The sequence below is a fragment of the Mustela nigripes genome, chromosome 12, assembly GCF_022355385.1.
Source record: "Mustela nigripes isolate SB6536 chromosome 12, MUSNIG.SB6536, whole genome shotgun sequence".
Taxonomy (NCBI): Eukaryota; Metazoa; Chordata; class Mammalia; order Carnivora; family Mustelidae; genus Mustela; species Mustela nigripes.
Genome location: NC_081568.1, coordinates 146,852,046 through 146,869,832, shown reverse-complemented (window position 1 = coordinate 146,869,832; position 17,787 = coordinate 146,852,046). Strand labels below are relative to the sequence as shown.

Below are 17,787 nucleotides of genomic sequence, written 5' to 3'. Positions count from 1 at the left end.
ACCACTGTTCTTGCCATAAGAATGTCTGAAAATACCAGAGTGCTCTTACTTCAAATTCTGGTTTTCTTCTTAAATCTGTCTTCTACCATACTAGTCAGGGTTCTCAAATGGCTGCTCCATCTCTAGGGTTTTTATTTACATTTGGGGGGAGACAAGATGGCAGATGCATACTCCATTTAAACTGGAACAGAACAGGGCACCGGGGTGGCTCAGTCAGTTAAGCATCTAACTCTTGATCTCATTTCAGGTCTTGACCTCAGGGTTGTGAGTTCAAGCCCCACATTGAAAAATAAAGTGGAATAAGAATAAACCAAAAATTATTTTATTTCCAATGATTACATCCCCAGGAGATAAATTGTCAAACAGGAAATTTATGTGAGTACAAAGGAAAAATTTTGACTGGAAGCTTCATATTCATCACATTATGCAATCACTTTTTGCCTCAATTTTTTAATTAAAATTCTAAACATATGGAAAAATGTAAAGGATGACCAATGAACATCTCTATATCCTCCACAAAGTTGACTAATTTTCCACAACACCTAATTTTTTATGTACTTACCTGAAAATGTGCTGCAGACATCATGACTTTTCAAACTTGAAAACTTTTACATGCATCTCCTAAGAATAAGAGCATCATCCTAAATACCTCAATACCATCATCACTTCTAGGAAAATTAAACATATGACATTATCTAAAACCCATTCCATCCTCATACTTCCCCAAGAATCCCCTCCCAAATGTCTTTTATAGTTGCTCTAGTTTTTCTGAATCAGAAGCCAACTAAGGATCACACCTTATGACTCTTGAGTGCCTTAATCTAGAAGTCTCTTTTGTTCTACTACGTTGGCTTTTTGAAGAGTCCAGAGCAGTTGTCTTGTATGGAGTCTCAAACTTTGGGTCTGTCTATTTCCTCTTCATGGAATTCAACTTGTTCCTCTATCTCTTGTCTTTCTTATAAACAGGAACATAAATCTGGATAAGAGGTTTAATTACATTTTCATCAAACACTCTTGGCAAGAATATGTCACAGATTATCATGTGCACCTCATAAGGCATCCCATCAGGAGCCACATCATGTCAGATTGTCCCACTAGTAGTGAAACTTGGTTTCTCCAGATCTATTAGATTTGTAATTGGTATCTGTGACCTTTGACACCATATAATGTTCCTTAAATATTTTTTTCACCTAATGGGCTTATCAGCCATTGAATTTGCCTAGTTTAATTACATGAAGGATTATAAAATGGTGATTTTTTCTGAAACTCTCATTCCAGTTAAAAGATGGCATTCTTCAGTTTAGCTTATAGAGAGCTTTCCTTTTCTTTATCTTTTTCATTATGGTCTCATTTTTACTTAGCATGTTATAACTAATTACAGTGACTGTTATATTTGATGTTTAAATTATCTTAAATTTGACCAGTGAGAGCACCTTCAAGTTGGCTCCCATGTCCTTCTGACATTATCCTTTGAGTGCTTATTCTTGAAGTGCTATCTTTTTGTTTTGTTTCATAAGGAGATACCTCAGACACATCTTCTACTTTCCCTGCTCCATATATAGAATCAGCCATTATCCCAATGAGCCCAGGTTCCTTTTAGTGGTGAACAGCATTTAGAAACCAAAATCTGGGTACTAAGCATTCTCTTTGCTATTGGGTTATCAAATGTTCTTCTCTAGAATATCTTGCAAATGGCTCTGTCCAGTGTTAAACACTGAGGTCTTTTAAAAGTTTATGTCCTTGTAAATATACTTAAATATATAAAAAGATATTTTCAAGTGAGCTAAGGCAGGTCAAGAAATATGCTATGCTGAATGCCTGCATTTAATTCTAAAACCTTTCTCAGACAGAAGGTTCTAGCTCCTTTTATTAAAACACTTTTTTAGAGGTGCATGGGTGGCTCAGCGGGTCAAGCCGCTGCCTTCGGCTCGGGTCATGATCTCAGGGTCCTGGGATCGAGTCCCGCGTCGGGCTCTCTGCTCAGCAGGGGGCCTGCTTCCCTTCCTCTCTCTGCCTGCCTCTCTGCCTACTTGTGATCTCTCTCTGTCAAATAAATACATAAAATCTTAAAAAAAAACAAAACAAAACACTTTTTTAAAGGATACCAATGGTGAAAGTGAGACATAAAATAGTGGGAAGTGGGCCCAGGGTAAAATGCAATGTATGTTAAAAATATGGAAAATGTTTGGAAAGCCAATTTTAACTGAAGACTAGAATGTTTAACAATAATATTCAAAATATTCACATATCACTTTACACAAAAGGATTCCTAGAAGATGAATATAACAGAAACAAAAGAAAAGGCAACCTTCTACATGAAAACCCCAAAAGCTATTTCACCATCTGGACCTCAGCTGAGTCTGAGGATTTATGTATAGTTATTGTAAAAGCAGGTATAATTAGGAACACAGGAGAAAAAGAACAAGACTGACATTGCAGTTAGGGGGATCCGAGCAAACAAAGAAATAAAACTGATTAAATTACTGCAATTATGCCCAATCAGTTTACAAAACAAATAGTGAATAGTACTCTCGGGGCTTGAGGTTGGAAGCCAATGATTATAATTCGTATCTATAATTACCATAGAAAAGCAGAGCTGAAAACTTAAGATTCTAGCCTTGACTCTGCCCAATAAGCTCAATTTCATTAGTAAAATGAAAAGCTATACATAAACTAAGTGAAAATTCCTCCTGGCTCTAATGAGCTACCAGGTGTAGAGTCAGATTCTGCAAATAGGTACCTTCTGCAACAGGTAAGAGAGTATTTGCCTGACAGTCTCCCTTGCTTTAGTTCACTACACTTTCTAGAATACTATCCTAGAACTCTATTTGGGAGTGTCAGATCATGTCCAATTAAGAAATATATAAGGAAAAGGAAAAGAGATCCCATTTGGGCAAATTTTTAATTCCCCAAACTAAATTCTAAATTAATGAAACCACACTTTTTAATCATCAGGGACTTTTGGAAAAAATATACATGTATTCTAAAGCTACATGTTTATATATATATGTCTGTATGTCCTATGTCCACATACATATATTTATATATACAACCTGCTGCTGAGGCAGTTCATAAAAAGTGATTATTTCCACGTGAGAATTTGAATTTAAAGAATTCCTTTTTACCTTGAATTTCTCTTTATGGAAGAGAGCATGTCCTATGCTTGCGTGCCATTTTAGCAAATAAAGCTTCACACTTATTCACATTAACTCAATGACTAATCTAAAAGAAAATTCATATTGAAGCTTGCTCTTAGAAAGGGAATAAACTTTAAAGAAAGAAACAAAACGTATATTCCATTATTTTCATGGTTTTTTTTTTTTTTTTAAGTTAGGCCTTTTATGTTTTTTTCCATGAACTAAAAAAAAAGGTCTATGTTCTTAGAAACCTTATTAGCATTTAATGGTACTTAGAAAATTTGACAAATCAGTGCTCTTCATAATCCCACTGATCAATTTCACCATTACGTAGTGGGAACTAGCATATTTTCTCCATCAGTAAAAATAAAAAAATCTAATCCAGAATCTGTGCCCTATTTATTATTCTCCAATAAGGAGTCTTGAATTATTTGAGAGAAGAATTAAACTTCACCGGGCTTATCTGCTCTAAGGAATCTCTGATACTGAGTAAGGGAAGAACTGTAGATAAATGGCTTCCCATAGTCCTTCCATTTATAGAGTTTTTCTTTTGTGTGAACTTTCTTGTGTCTGCACAGGTTTGATCTGTAACTATAGGCCTTCCCACACTCCATACACTTGTAGAGTTTCTCCCCGGTATGGATTCTCTCGTGTTCAGTGAGGAATGAATACTGGCTGAAGGCCTTCCCACATTGATTACACTGGTAGGGCTTCTCTCCCGTGTGAATTCTCTGATGCCTGTACAGGTTGGATTTGCAACCAAAGGCTTTCCCACATTCTCCACAAGTATAGAGCTTTTCCCCGGTGTGAATTTTACGATGTTCACTGAAGGAGGAATACTGGTTGAAGGTTTTCCCACACTCGTTACATTGATAGGGTTTCTGGCCAGTATGAATTCGCTGGTGTTCGAGAAGGGTTGAGATACGTGTGAAGGTTCTCCCGCATTCCAGGCACTTACACAGCTGCTCCCCGGTATGAAGCCTCTGGTGTTCAGCCAGGGATGCAAACTGGCTGTAACCTTTCCCACATTCACTGCATTTATAGGGTTTCTCCCCTGTGTGGATTCTTTGGTGTCTATGAAGTTTTGCTCTACAATTGAAGGCCTTCTCACATTCGGCACATTTATAGAGTTTCTCGCCGGTATGAATTCTCTGATGTACGGTGAGAGTAGAACACTGACTGAAGGCTTTCCCACATTCCTTGCAGCGATAGGGTTTCTCTCCTGTGTGTACCCTCAGATGCTTGATCAGGGTTGAACTGCTGCTGAACGCTTTCTCACATTCATTACATTTGTAAGGTTTTTCTCCCGTGTGGATTCTCTGATGGGCAAGAAGGGAGGATCTATGGCTAAAGGTTTTCCCACACTCATCACATCTGTAGGGTTTCTCACCAGTGTGAATTCTCTGGTGTTCAATCAGATGGAGACGCTGCGTGAAGCTTTTCCCACATTCATGACAAGTCTGAGGTTTTTCTCCTGGGTAAATCTGGAAGCATCTCATTAGGTCAAAATTCTGTTTAAAATCTTTCCCAAAGGTGTAATAGATATTGGGTATCTTTTCGATAGGAACACTCTGCTGTGTACCAAGAATTGTATTTATAAGTAAGCCTTTCCCCAATTCAAGACTTGTCTGCTTTACTTCTCCACTCATGGTTTTTTTGTGGGAGGTCACCATTTGCCTAAGAGATTTCTTCTGCTGCTCCTGTCCTGTCCTGCTCTCAAATTCAAAAGTCTGCCCAAAATTGGTGTCCCAGTCACCACACTGAATGGACCTCTTCTTTATTATTCCCTGAGATGTTTCTTCTCTAGAAATGCCTTGTCTGGGAGGCAAGGCTTCCATTTCCATCTGAGCCTTGAGACCTGGAACAAGTCAGAAGCATAATGATGGCACCTCTACTGGGAGAGACAGACCTGCGTCAGTGGAATGAAAAAATTGGTAATAGTACATACAAAAGAGCTCTGAAACCTCTTTTGATCTCAAATATGGACCTGCATCTGGGTAAAAACCAGACGAGATGGAAAGAGAGGTGAAGAGGGGAAGAAGTGGTTTGGGAGGGTACAGCGGACAAATGAACGCTGAAAACGAAGAGACTTGCAACTTGAGAGAAGTAAATACAGAGATAAGAACTGGTTGAGCAGAAGGGATGAAGCTACAGAAAAATGTCAGCTCGTACGCTTCAGCTGGATACCGTAGGATACTTCAGTTAATTATTTCCTACTCTGTGTAAGGAGCCACGAAGCAGGTAACTTGTCTTTATTTTCTCTTTTTAGGTTTACTTATTTTTTTTAGGAATGTCTACACCCAGTGTGGGGCTCTAACTCACAACCCCGAGATCTAGAGTCACACGCTCCCCCAACAGAGCCAGTCAGGTGCCCCGTTTTCTCCTTTCTATTCACATGCGGCTTTTATTATGTTTTCCACCATGCTTTCGCCAAAATTTTATACACATTAATTTTAAAATCTCTGCAGTATTTTAAGTTTTGTGAAATCTGTATGTGAATATGATTTCATATCATAGTCTGTGACATGAGACACCCTGCCATCACTTCTCTCCTTCCTATTTGATCCTGAGGAGAAACAGATATATTTGTCTCTTCTAGTAAGTGGCAACCAGAAGATTAACCTTGGCAGTAATCTCTTTACATGAATGAAAGTCTGCATGAAATGAGTCAATATGTCCCAGCGATCTGTAATACACCCAGGGTGCAAGCTCAGACCAGACGGTAAGTGAAAGGGTTTAGTTTGAGCTGATTCTAAGGAAGTGTGGGTTAAAATCTGGCTCTCTTTTAATCAATCCATAACTGAAAATACATTAAAACTAGGTCTTTGGGGCTGCCTGGTTGGCTCACTGGGTTAAGCCTCTGCCTTCAGCTCAGGTCATGATCTCAGGGTCCTGGGATCGAGTCCTGCATCAGGCTCTCTGCTAGGCAGGGAACCTGCTTCCTCCTCTCTCTCTCTCTCTCTGCTTGCCTCTCTGCCTACTTGTGATCTCTCTCTGTCAAATAAATAAAATCTTTTAAAGCAAAACTAGGTCTTTGTATGTACTTAAATAATAAAAGTAGAACTAGGTTATGTATGTTAATAAGACCCACTGAGTTTTAGTAATAAAATGTATTTTATTAAAATCAAATAGTAAGAGGAAGAAGACACACATGCACTAAATCTGTATAAAAATACTCTAGGGCGCCTGGGTGGCTCAGTGGTTAAGCCGCTGCCTTCGGCTCAGGTCATGATCTCAGGGTCCTGGGATCGAGTCCCGCATCGGGCTCTCTGCTCAGCAAGGAGCCTGCTTCCTCCTCTCTCTCTCTCTCTGTGCCTGCCTCTCTGCCTACTTGTGATTTCTCTCTGTCAAATAAATAAATAAAAATCTTTAAAAAAAAAAAATACTCTAATCTTGTTTTTCTAAAGAAATTTAACTAGTAAAGCCTAAATTAGCCACCTCTTTTTTATAATTTTACAACGTGCTTTACTTATATATTCTATCATTTTACTAATATATATGCTTATGAAACCTGAAAATAATTCAAGTATTTATTCAGGGAGAATAGTGGATACGTCTTACGGTTATTTCCTCGTCCCTTACTGTGCACACGACAAGTACACAATTAGAATGTCTTACATTAAAAAGATAATGCATGGGACCCCTGGGCGGCCCAGTGGGTTAAAGCCTCTGCCTTCAGCTCAGGTCATGATCCCAGGGTCCTGGCATCAAGCATCGGGCTCTCTCCTCAGCAGGGAGACTGCTTCCTCCTCTCTCTCTGCCTGCCTTTCCATCTACTTGTGATCACTCTCTGTCAAACAAATAAATAAAATCTTTAAAAAATAAAAAATAAAAAAATAAAAAGATAATGCATGAATGGGCAGAGTGAGTTGGAAAAATCAAGAAAGGCACGTGACCTCAAAAATGAGGTCTTCTGGGGAGCCTGGGTGGCTCAGTGGGTTAAAGCCTCTGCCTTCGGCTCAGGTCATGATCCCGGGGTCCTGGGATTGAGCCCCGCATCGGGCTCTCTGCTCAGTGGGGAGCCTGCTTCCTCCTCTCTCTCTGCCTGCCTCTCTGCCTACTTGTGGTCTGTCAAATAAATAAAGAAAAATCTTTAAAAATAAATAAATAAATTTTTAAAAATGAGGTCTTCTCTCATGCTGGATTCCTGAAACCTAATCAGTCATTTATTGAACAAAGACTGAATAATCAGCAAGGATAACATGAAACAAAGACATGACTGGACAGGAATAGCTTGTTTCCCCTTGGCATGAGAAGCCTCAAATGTACAATTCAGGTCTGAGAGTCAGAGAACCAAGACACCAGCATCGACAGTATTAGCAGGGAGTGATTTTATGAAGGAAGGTGGATAATAAAGAGGGGGATGGGTTTCAGCAGAACAAGAAAAGAAGACCCTGTGCGTCAGAAATGAGGCCTGAGCAAAGTCATATGGGGGTAAGTAAACCTATTTAGGGGACGCTTATTGAGTAAAGAAGGAAATCCAGGCCGGAATTAATTAACATTTTTATTCAACAGGATGAGGCTGAGCACAGAGTTCCTGAACAATGGGCTGAGGAACTCAGAAGAATAATACAGGTGTTGTATGCTCTTTGGCAGGTAATAATAAGATGAAGTGGTCATATTTGGTAGAGTGGGCAGCTTGGACCAGAGCGAGGTTAGAGTGGAAGCTGAGCAATGATGCAGCTGCCGTAGTCATCTTTTTTTTTTTTTTTTTCAAAGATTTTGTTTATTAATCTGAGAGAGAGAGAGAGATAGGCAGGCAAAAAGACAGGGAGAAGCAGCAGGGGGAGCCCGACACGGGACTCGATCTCAGGACCCTGGGATCATGATCTGAGCCGGAGGCAGATGCTTAACCAACTGAGCCACCCAGGGGCCCCAAGACTGCACCGAGTTTTTAATTTTGAGCCTCATCAGCACTGAGTTCATCATCAAGGCAGCTCAATTAAATTCAAATGCAGGATATTTGATGCCACAGGCACAGAATTCAAAGAAAGACCTGGTCTCTTCCTTAAATATATACAATCCAATTAAGAAAATAAATAATAACGAAGGAACTATAATTCACTAGGGAAGATGCTGTCACGGATGCGTTTGAGACATGGAGAAAGCGGCATATGAATGCGAGTGACTGAGGAATGAATGGTGACTGGGAAGCAGGAGAAATAAGGAAAACCTACAGGTCAGGTGGACAGGTGGGTCTTGTAGGGTAAGAGGGTTCCCAGGGGACAAGATGGAGGTGGTACTCCAAGAAGGACTGATACACAAATGTAATGAGTGTGCAGGTTTGGCGGGAACATGAGCTGGCATGGAAGGGATCAGGCTATGAAGTAGGTTTAAGGTTGCATAACTGAGAAGCAATGAGTTCTTCTAACGGACAGGATTAATACACCTGAGTTTCAAAAAGATTGCTCTGTGGATGGAGCAGAGATCGGGAGAAGAGAACAAGGCTCAGAGAGGGTGGGTAACTTTCCTGCAGCACAGAGCACTTGTGAGCCATGGCATCAGTAACGGGAGCTTAGGAATGTCTAAATTCAAACCAAGATCTTAAGTGCTATCCTGTACTACTCACTACTCACTAACTTTTTGGAGATAAATGTATTTTAATAAAGATGAAAAGTATTTGTGAAACAAAAAAAAAAAAACTTTAAAAAAAAAAAGCCCATAAAGGCAAGAATCATAGGTTAAAGGCCAAACCACAAAGACAGAAGGAAAATATTGCAAATCCATGTAACACGGTGAACAGAAATGAGAAAGGTGATCTAGGTTTCTGTCACTGCTTTTTAGCTCTTTGACTCTGTAAACATTTTATAACCTCTGATGATGCGCTGTTTATTCTGAAAATATAAAGAGGGATATCTAAATTTGACCATCTTCAAGTGATCCTCCAGCTCTAACCACCTACAGTTTTAGGATAAAGACCAGTGAGACTAGCCAGGACTAGAAGAGAATGTGTACACTACAGATCTTGGGACCAACTCCAGCTGCTGTTGCTGGAAGGCCACCACACCAATCCAGGTACCACTATCTCTGACTGCGTCTGCATTACGGATAGAGAGTTAAAGGGTTGCAGTAGAGGCCCCCGGTTCCCAAGTCAAACTATTTACCATCTGGTCCGTTGTAGGAACCAGATGGTTCCAACCCCTGGGCAGGAAAGGCTACAGTGGTAAAGGAGAGCTGGTTGCCTCTAACAGTGGGATAGGAGAGCCCAATCTCCCTGAAGATAAAAGGGAAATGTTGAGCTAAGAAATCAGAGACACGGGAGCACTGACAACTCTGAAATATGTGGTTGGTGAAAGAAATTGCAAAGAATTCGAGACAGAAGGTGTAAAGTATTTAAAATCTGCCAAGCATGAATGCATGTAAAGGCAGATGGGAAGAAATCCATGAAAGCCAACAGGCCAAGATGGCAGCAGGGAGGGAGTGAAGCCACAGGAAAGGAAAAGAGGTTGAGAATGTGTGGAGTGTTAAGGAGGAGAAGAAAGAGGTCTACACAAGGGCTTTCTTGAGCCAAGAATACCATCACAACCACAGAGCCTCCAGTCAGGAGGCCTAGGCTCATAGTTTCCAGGCAAGTTCTCCCAGCACTGCTTCCTCATGGTGGACTCATGTACAAAACACCCTGAGCCCATTTCCTGGACACTTACTCACCTAGAGAAGCATCTTGAGGAAGTTCCCTGTCCACCAGGCAGGGGTCTTCTCCTTGTTGCAATTGGCAGATCACCTTCGGTGTTGAGCACGGAATCCCTGCTCGTGAGGAAAGGAACGGGGTTGGAACGGGGGGGCTTGAAGGGCAACCCCAGAGCTCACAGTGCAGAGAAGGGAGGCAGAGCAGGCAGCACCAGCACTTCTGAGGGTCCCGGGCTCTCAGGGATGGAGCAGGAGGCAGGGCTCGGTTCACAAACAATAGGGGGCCCCCAGCTATGAATGTCTCTAACATGGGAGTCCTGTAAGTTTCTCAGACACTAAATGGGGACCCAAGAATTGGATGAGAACAGGGGTCAGGAGGCGGGGTGGGAGGAAGCCAGAGGAAGGAGAAGAGCACAGCGTGAAGGGTGGCCTGACATCAAACACACACTTTCTACTTCACAGAGATTCGTCCTTCTCCAGGGGCACGGCAGAGGAGAAGCTGCAGACTCTGAACCCCAAAGAGGCGGCTCCCCTGGCAGATTCTTCCTTATAGACAAGCCTCCTTACCCAGCGAGACGAGGGTGCCGTAGTTCTCCAGCATCACCTCCCGGTACAGGGTTCTCTGTGTGGCGTCCAGGTGCAGCCACTCATCCTGGCTGAAGAGCACGGCCACGTCCCTGAATGTCACAGACTCCTGCAACGGGAAATCCATTCCTTCTCAGTGGGACCAGCTTCTCCACTGCTCAGTAGGTACAGGGCTGGTGTGGGGATGTGTAGCAACCAATCCTGAAAATGTCCCAGGATTCAAAGTATTTCACCTTAACTTTTTATGTTATTTTGGGGACCACCCAGCAACTAGGTCACAAATATCTACTGGGAACCCACTGTGGGCCACGTTCTGGGAGGGTGGGGGGGTAAAGGCTGCCCCTGCCAACGGGGAATTTCAATCTCAGCCTGGGACCTGTCAGAGTAACTGAGCACGTACATTCACCTCCCTCTCACTCAAAATCCAAATTAAATGAAAGTAGGGTGGGGGGCGGGGGTGCAGATCAGAATACACTTAGAGCAAGGCCATAAAACTGTGGAAATGCCATTAGCAGAACAGAAATGAAAAGGAATTTCTGAGCTGTAAAGCAAATTGTAAGAATATCATTAGTTCTTGTTTACTGGGTACTTGTATGTTAGGGACTATGACAGGAGCTTTGTACACAGTATCTTCGCTGAGTTTCAGAGAAATCCTATTAAGAAGATGCTATAATTAAATCATTTTGCAGATGAAGAAACATCTCAAAAGGTGATGTCACCTCCCAAGGTAATTCTGTTAGAAATTGGTGGAGATTAAAACTGAATTCAGGCAGACAGAGCTATACTGTCTAAGAGCTATAGTCTAAGCTATACGTCTGTCACACGGGTTTCCACAGTCTGTGGAGACAAAAAAGATGTAAAGGACCTGCAAGACTACACAGGTGCCAAAGGGAACTATGAGAGAAGGAAATTCTTGCAAGAGAACCCCATTATACCCCAAAGCAGAGGTTGGCCAGATGCCAACTCTTGTATGAAAGGGTTGGAACACGGAAAATGACACATTTTGACCTTGTGATTCTACTTTTAGGATTCGACTATAAGAAATTCTCACACAACTGGATAGGGATATTTGTTCAAGGATGTTCACTGGAACTCTACTTACATGCCAACAGTTGTGGTAGGCTGAGTAATGAACCTGTGAACACTATATCACTATATATATAATAGTGAGATGCATATATGACTAAAAGGACTCTGGGGGCACCTGGGTGGCTCAGTTGGTTAAGTGTCTGACTCTTTGATCTCAGCTCAGGTCATGATCTCAGGATCATTGACATCAAGCCCCATGTCAGGCTCTATGCTAAGCAGGGTGTCTCCTTAAGATTCTCCCTCTCGTGGTACCTGGGTGGCTCAGTGGGTTGAGCCTCTGCCTTCAGCTTGGGTCATGGTCTCAGGGTCCTGGGATGGAGCCCCACATTAGGCTTTCTGCTCAGCAGGGAGCCTGCTTTCCCTCCTCTCTGCCTGCTGCTCTGCCTACTTGTGATCTCTCTCCCTCTGTCAAATAAATGAATAAAATCTTAAAAAAAAAAAAAGATTCGCCCTCTCCCTCTGCCTGCCCACCACCCCACCCTCTACTTTATGCTTTCTGTTTTTTTCTTTAAAAAATTTTTTTTAATAAAAAAATAAAAGGACTCTGAAGATCTTTTTTCTTTTAGTTGGTTCCATGCCTAGCGTGGAGCTTAGTCTGAGGCTTGAACTCATAACCCCAAGATCATGATCTGAGCTCAAGAGTTGGACACTTAATGGACTGGGCCACCCAGACTCCCCTAAGGGATTTTGAGATGGGAAGAGCCTGATTATCCAGGTGGATCCAGTATAATCACAGTGGTCCCTGTTAGGACCCAAGAGGAGTCACAGTCAAAAGAGGACAAGGTAGTGACATGAGGACAGAAAGAGACTGAAGTCATACACTTTGAAGACGGATGAAAGGACCCCAAGCCAAGGAACGCAGGCTGCCACCCAAAAATGCAAACAAGGCCTGAAAACAGATTTTCCCCAAGAACTTCCAGAAAGAACCAGCCATGCTAAGAACTTGATGTTAAGCCAATGAAACTGATTTCAGCCTCTGGACCTCCAGAACTGCAGGAGAAGACATTTATGTGGTTTTAAGCCACTGTATTGTGGCAAGTTGTTACAGGAGCAATAGGAAACTAATACAGTGGTGAAAAACTAAAGACCACCTATAAATCTATTAATGAAGGAATGGATAAGCAAATGATAGGACCCTGATTCCATAAAATGGTTTATATATATACAACAATTAAATAGGATGAGGTGGATCTATATGGCTGACCTTGGAATTTGACATTGATACACTGCTGATTCATATGAAAAATCGAGCTGCAAAACAATCCATAGTTGTTGAAAAATTATCTATCCATCCATCCATCCACCCATCCAGATACATTTGGAAGACTACAACCAGCTGTCCACCCTCATTATTCTTTCATGTTTGTGGAGGGATGGGAAAGAAATCTTTTGTTTATTACTCTGTACTCTTACATCGTTTAACAGGCTGTGTGAATTTGTTTTGAAATGTTTTTGATTCATTTTAGTTTGTGCATTGAGTTTTCAGCTCTACCTCTTTGCATTCGTAGTGGTTGCTCTGAGAATTATAATATACCTTCTTAGTTTATGGTCTAGTTAGAGCTAACATTTGATTTCACATAGAACGCGAGAACTGTGTGAGTATATGGGAATTTCCACTACCCCTTCCTCATGCTGTCCTTATTACAAAGATGCTCTCACTTGGGATAGTTGACAGGACTCACCAGACCTCACCAGGCACACTCAGGGAGGCAATGGCTACAGTGCAACAATACAGAGTGCACTGAGGCCCTGGAGGACTGAAAGGTGTTCCATGTGCAATCTCCCTTTATTTGCACACACGGATGAGGCGTGTCCTTGGATTTTATAGAAGGAATTTAGATTCAGGAGAGCTCAGAGGGGAAACTCTGAGCAGGGGCCTTTTGTGTATCAAGGAAGGCTTGTCAAACCATGTAGGCCAGCTGTCAATGGTCAGTGAAGAAGATGACCCTGGGGGTAGCCAGGGGCACTGGGATCTTAAACAACACATCCACTGCCTTTATTGTGCCCAGGGTCAAAAATAATCCACTCAGGCATCCTCAGAGATAAAGACAGAGCTTTTCCGGTCCAGACACAAATGTACTCTAGATCCACGGCTGTCATATGCACTGTATCCCATCATTCAGCATATTTTTCTCTAAACAATCGTAGACATTTTAAAGAAACTGAGAGGAAAAAGTATGTCTATATTTATATTTATAGCCTCCATTTCTAAAGCTCTTCACTTCCTTGCCAAGATGAGAGCTCCCATCTGGCATTATTTCCTTTCAGCCCGAAGAACTTCCCTCCCTCTTCATTCTTAAAGGCTACTTTTGTTGGTTATAGAATCTGGGTTGAGGTTTTCTTTCTTTCTCTCACATAAAACGTCATTCTATTGTTTCTGATGAGAAGCATTTAGGCACTGATGCTCTGTATTTCATACGAACATCTTATTCTGTTTGCTTTCAAATCTTTGGTTTTCAGTAAATAAGTGGCCAAAAAAAGAAAAAACCTGGCTCTGGGTTCCAAAGACCCTCCTCTCCAGCTTCCCTTAGCTACCACCAAGCACAGTGAAGAGCCCTCCCTCTGGGCAGAGAGCAGCCCGGTCATTGCTAGATATTGCTCTGCACTGAGTTTTGCTGCTCTTTACATTCTGGCTTCCTGAAACACCCGTCTCCTTGTCATTCAAGAATCAAAGCAAAGCCTAAGCTAATGGCAAGAGGCTTACCAAATTTGGCAGTCCTAAAATAATGCCGTTGCTGTTTATGATGATAAAAAAACAGTAGTAAGAGCAAGCATTTACTGAGCATTAATACGCACCATGCACTGGTCTCAGCATTTTACATATACTTTCTTGGAGCCTAATGTTAACTATATAGGTGGCCTTGTTTGGGGTCAAGGCTAGCTGGGAGACCTTGGTCAAGTTATTTGCTTCTCCATGCCTCAACTTCCTCACCGGTAAAATAAAAATATTCAGTCCTCCTGAACAGATCAAAAAAGGTTTGATCATTTTATTAATTTGAGCATTTTATTAATCCCCTTACAAATGAGGAAATGATGCACATGGAAAATAACTTGCCACGGTCACATCCCTAGCTCGGTTATGAACTTAAGAACTCAAGTTCCAGGGTCCACATTTGTAACCTGTAAACTAACACTACTTTGGGGGAAAGCAGCCAGTGAAAACAGAGCCTTTGGGGATGGCAGAACAGAAAATCCACAGAAGATGACCCTGGGGGTAGTCAGAAGGAACAGGAGCTGGCACTGGGCGAAAGCTGTGACCTCCATGTGGGAAAAATTCCCTAAAAGTTTGGGAATGACAGACTGTATCTTTAGGGAAAAGCTCCAGTCTCCTCAGGCTGTTACCCAAATCTCCTCAGAGATTTGGGAAAGATCTTTAGAAGGTTAAGGTAATGAAAATGGATGTCAAAAGGGCAAAGAGCAAGAAGAGCCCAAGAGGGGAGACAGGGGACAAGACTTAGAGACAGAGACATCAGTCGGGTCCAGAAGGAGGACATGTACATAGTATGCCGTCAGAGCTACGCCTGACGCAGAACTCCCAGTCCTCTGTCCTCTCCAGGGCTGGCCTCAGGGCCCAAGCTCAGCGGGGCTCCTTCCAGGATGCCTACCACCAGCAGCCCTGGCCTTCAGTCCCAGCTTGAAATGATCCCACACCCAGGATCTTTTCCTGACTCTTCTTGGACACTGAATCATTTCCTAAGGTCAATGCCAAGAACTCCCTGAAGACAGAAATACTGCCTTTCCTTTTTCTAACTCCCATGCTCTGTATAGCATCCCATGCATAGTCGGTTTCTTAACAAATGTTCGCTGAGGGTGTCTTTGCTCCTTCCATGTCTTTGCTCCAAGTGAGACTATATCCTCTGTGACGACAAAGACTGTCTAATATGCAATACTGCGCACCAAGTGTTTATTGTAGCCAGAAACATGTATTCAGAGCTAACTCAATCCTGGGTCATCAAATGAGGTTAGGGTAAATTAAGAGTGACCTGGGGACAGAGGAGGCACATTCCACAGCACTCCCTCCATGAATCCTGCATCCTGGGGAAAACTTAAAAAGCTCTAGATTCCCCCCACCCCCCAGTTTTCTCTGGAGAGAAAAGTACCCAAAGAATGGAAACACCTCCACCATCTCTAAACCCAGAAAACAATTTATGAAAAAGACAAACTTCACTTACTGTCACCTTAGTGGGCAGCAAATCCATGGCCATTCTTTCCTTCTCAGTTTTCCTATCAAGGGAGTGCAGACCGCTGACAGGGTAGGTCTGGAGAAGAACAGGTGTCATGAGGAACTGTGGTGTGAAGGATGGCTGGGAGAGAGGAAGTTCCGACCACCCGTAAAGTCTACCGGGTCCCAACAAAGACACAGCACATCAAAGATGCAGACCAAGTAAACCACGTACTTACCAAGCCAATGAAGCCCTAAGACCCCATCTCCATCTTCCTGCATTAACGATATTCTAATTGTTGTAAGGTGATGCTATACTGTCACCTAAGGTCTACTAGCTGTGACTCAGCAGCCTGCAAATTTCCCTAGCCTTAGGGAAGCCTTAAACCGAGCACACTGTAAAACCGACGATGAACATGAATTTCCCTGGCTGCCACTTTCAAACACACGCAGCCAATCCTCAGTCAGCCTGCCCCACCTAGCACTTTCCTTCCAGAAAAAGCCACAGTAAAGGCACTTGTCCACATCTGCCTTTTCTCTCTGCTCATGACCCACCCAGGTGCTTTTCCTGAGTGGCCCCTGCCTGGAGTGCTGCATGGGTCCCGGATATAACACAACCCGAAAACCTTCCTCGCCCCACCCCCGCCCCTGCCTGTGGCCCGATCTTACCGCACCCACAGGAATGTGTTTAAAACGCTCCCTCTGGCAGGGATGCACCCCAGATTGTTGCTTGGCAGCCCCTCCTAAACACACATTCCACAGGGGTCTACTGGGAGAGCACCCAGCTGGAAACAGCCCTGCTTCTCACACACAAACCCCACCTGGGAGGACACAGGAAAAGGGGGCCTGGAACAGCCAGACCAGTGTCAGAGGAGGGCCCCGCCACAGCTGCCTGCACTGGCCGCCTGGGTTTGCCCGAGGGCTCTTCGGGGAGCAGCACCCGGCATGAGAGCTCGGCTAGCTGAGTGTGGGGTGTCATCTGGGGCTGGGGCACCTCAGCGAGGTTGGGGAAGCTACTGTAGGGGTAACCGCAGACACTCGAAGATGCACACCTCCTCCGCACCAGAATCCGGGGTGCTTGGCATGTATTCTTTCTAAACCTGCCAGGACTCTAAAAAGTAATGCTACCCTATTTTGCAGATGCCAGGGAGGCTGAGAACTTAGGGAGTTGGAGCGACCTGCCCGAGAAACAAAAATGGTCAGTAACGGGCAGGAAGGGAATCCTTGTTCGGGCCCAGGGCCCTCGCTAAATGTGGCAAATTAGCTGGCCACTCTGCCCGTTCCTCCGTCTGTAAACTGGGGGCAGCGCGCAGCCACTTTTCAGGGCATAAATCCCGAAGGATGAGATGAGTTCATTCATCCAAGGCGCCGGCCCACTGCCGGGCACACCGCGTGCTCGCGCTCGGCGGGAACGAGCTATTGTTTTTCCATCCCAGAGAGGTCTCCGAGAAGACAGCCCCCCACCCCCGACCCCCGCCCGCAGCAGTCCCGGGACGCTCCAGCTCACCTGGCAGGACGCTCCCTCCCCGCGCGTATCCCGCGGAGCTGCGACGCCCGCAACGCACCGCCGCGGGGGCCGCGGGGACTGGCCCCTGACCCACGGGCCGCGCCGCGCCGCGTCTCCCGGGGTCCGCGCGCGGCCCCTCCCGGCTCCGCGCTCCCAAACCCAACGCCGCGCCCCCCACCCAGCCCGGTACAGGCGCTGGCTCCACCGCCGCGCGGAAGAGACCCCCGGCAGATCTCCGCCCCAGACAGGCCGCCACCGCGCAGCCGGGGTCGCCTCCGCCACCGGCCCGAGAAAGGCCTGGAGCCGTCCCGCAATCCCGCGAGCCCCGGGACTACCACTCCCGGCATGCCTCCGCCGCGCGCGGACTACATTTCCCAGAAGGCTGCCTGGCGAGCCCCGGGAGATGCCCTTTCCCTCCCGCTGCGAGCTCTCGGGACCCGCTGTCCGTCCCCCCACCCAACCCCACCCTCCGCCCCAGGAGGTCCGCGGCAGCGCGAAGGTGCGCTGACTAGTAGAGCGGACGGTGTCCTCCCGGTGCTGGCTGGCTGCATCCGCCCTGGGGCTTATTGTGCTAGACCGGCAAGGTAATTTGAAAAAGCAAAACCCGAATTTAGACGCCTTTAGAAGGATCCGTGCTCCATGGCCCCCCACCAGCTAGTTAGGATAATTTTTATTTTAAT

General features: G+C 44.4%; 1 protein-coding gene across 1 annotated transcript; it reads right to left on the bottom strand.

Moving 5' to 3' along the window:
* Positions 1-306: 306 nt before the first annotated feature.
* ZNF354C (zinc finger protein 354C) lies at positions 307-17,431 on the bottom strand. The gene is made up of 5 exons (XM_059416150.1): positions 17,108-17,431; positions 15,611-15,697; positions 10,332-10,458; positions 9,786-9,881; positions 307-4,995 (listed from the first exon to the last, which is right to left on the bottom strand). The coding sequence occupies exons 2-5, from the start codon at positions 15,641-15,643 to the stop codon at positions 3,581-3,583; spliced, it is 1,671 nt and encodes a 556-aa protein (XP_059272133.1). The 5' UTR covers positions 15,644-15,697; positions 17,108-17,431; the 3' UTR covers positions 307-3,580.
* Positions 17,432-17,787: the final 356 nt, after the last annotated feature.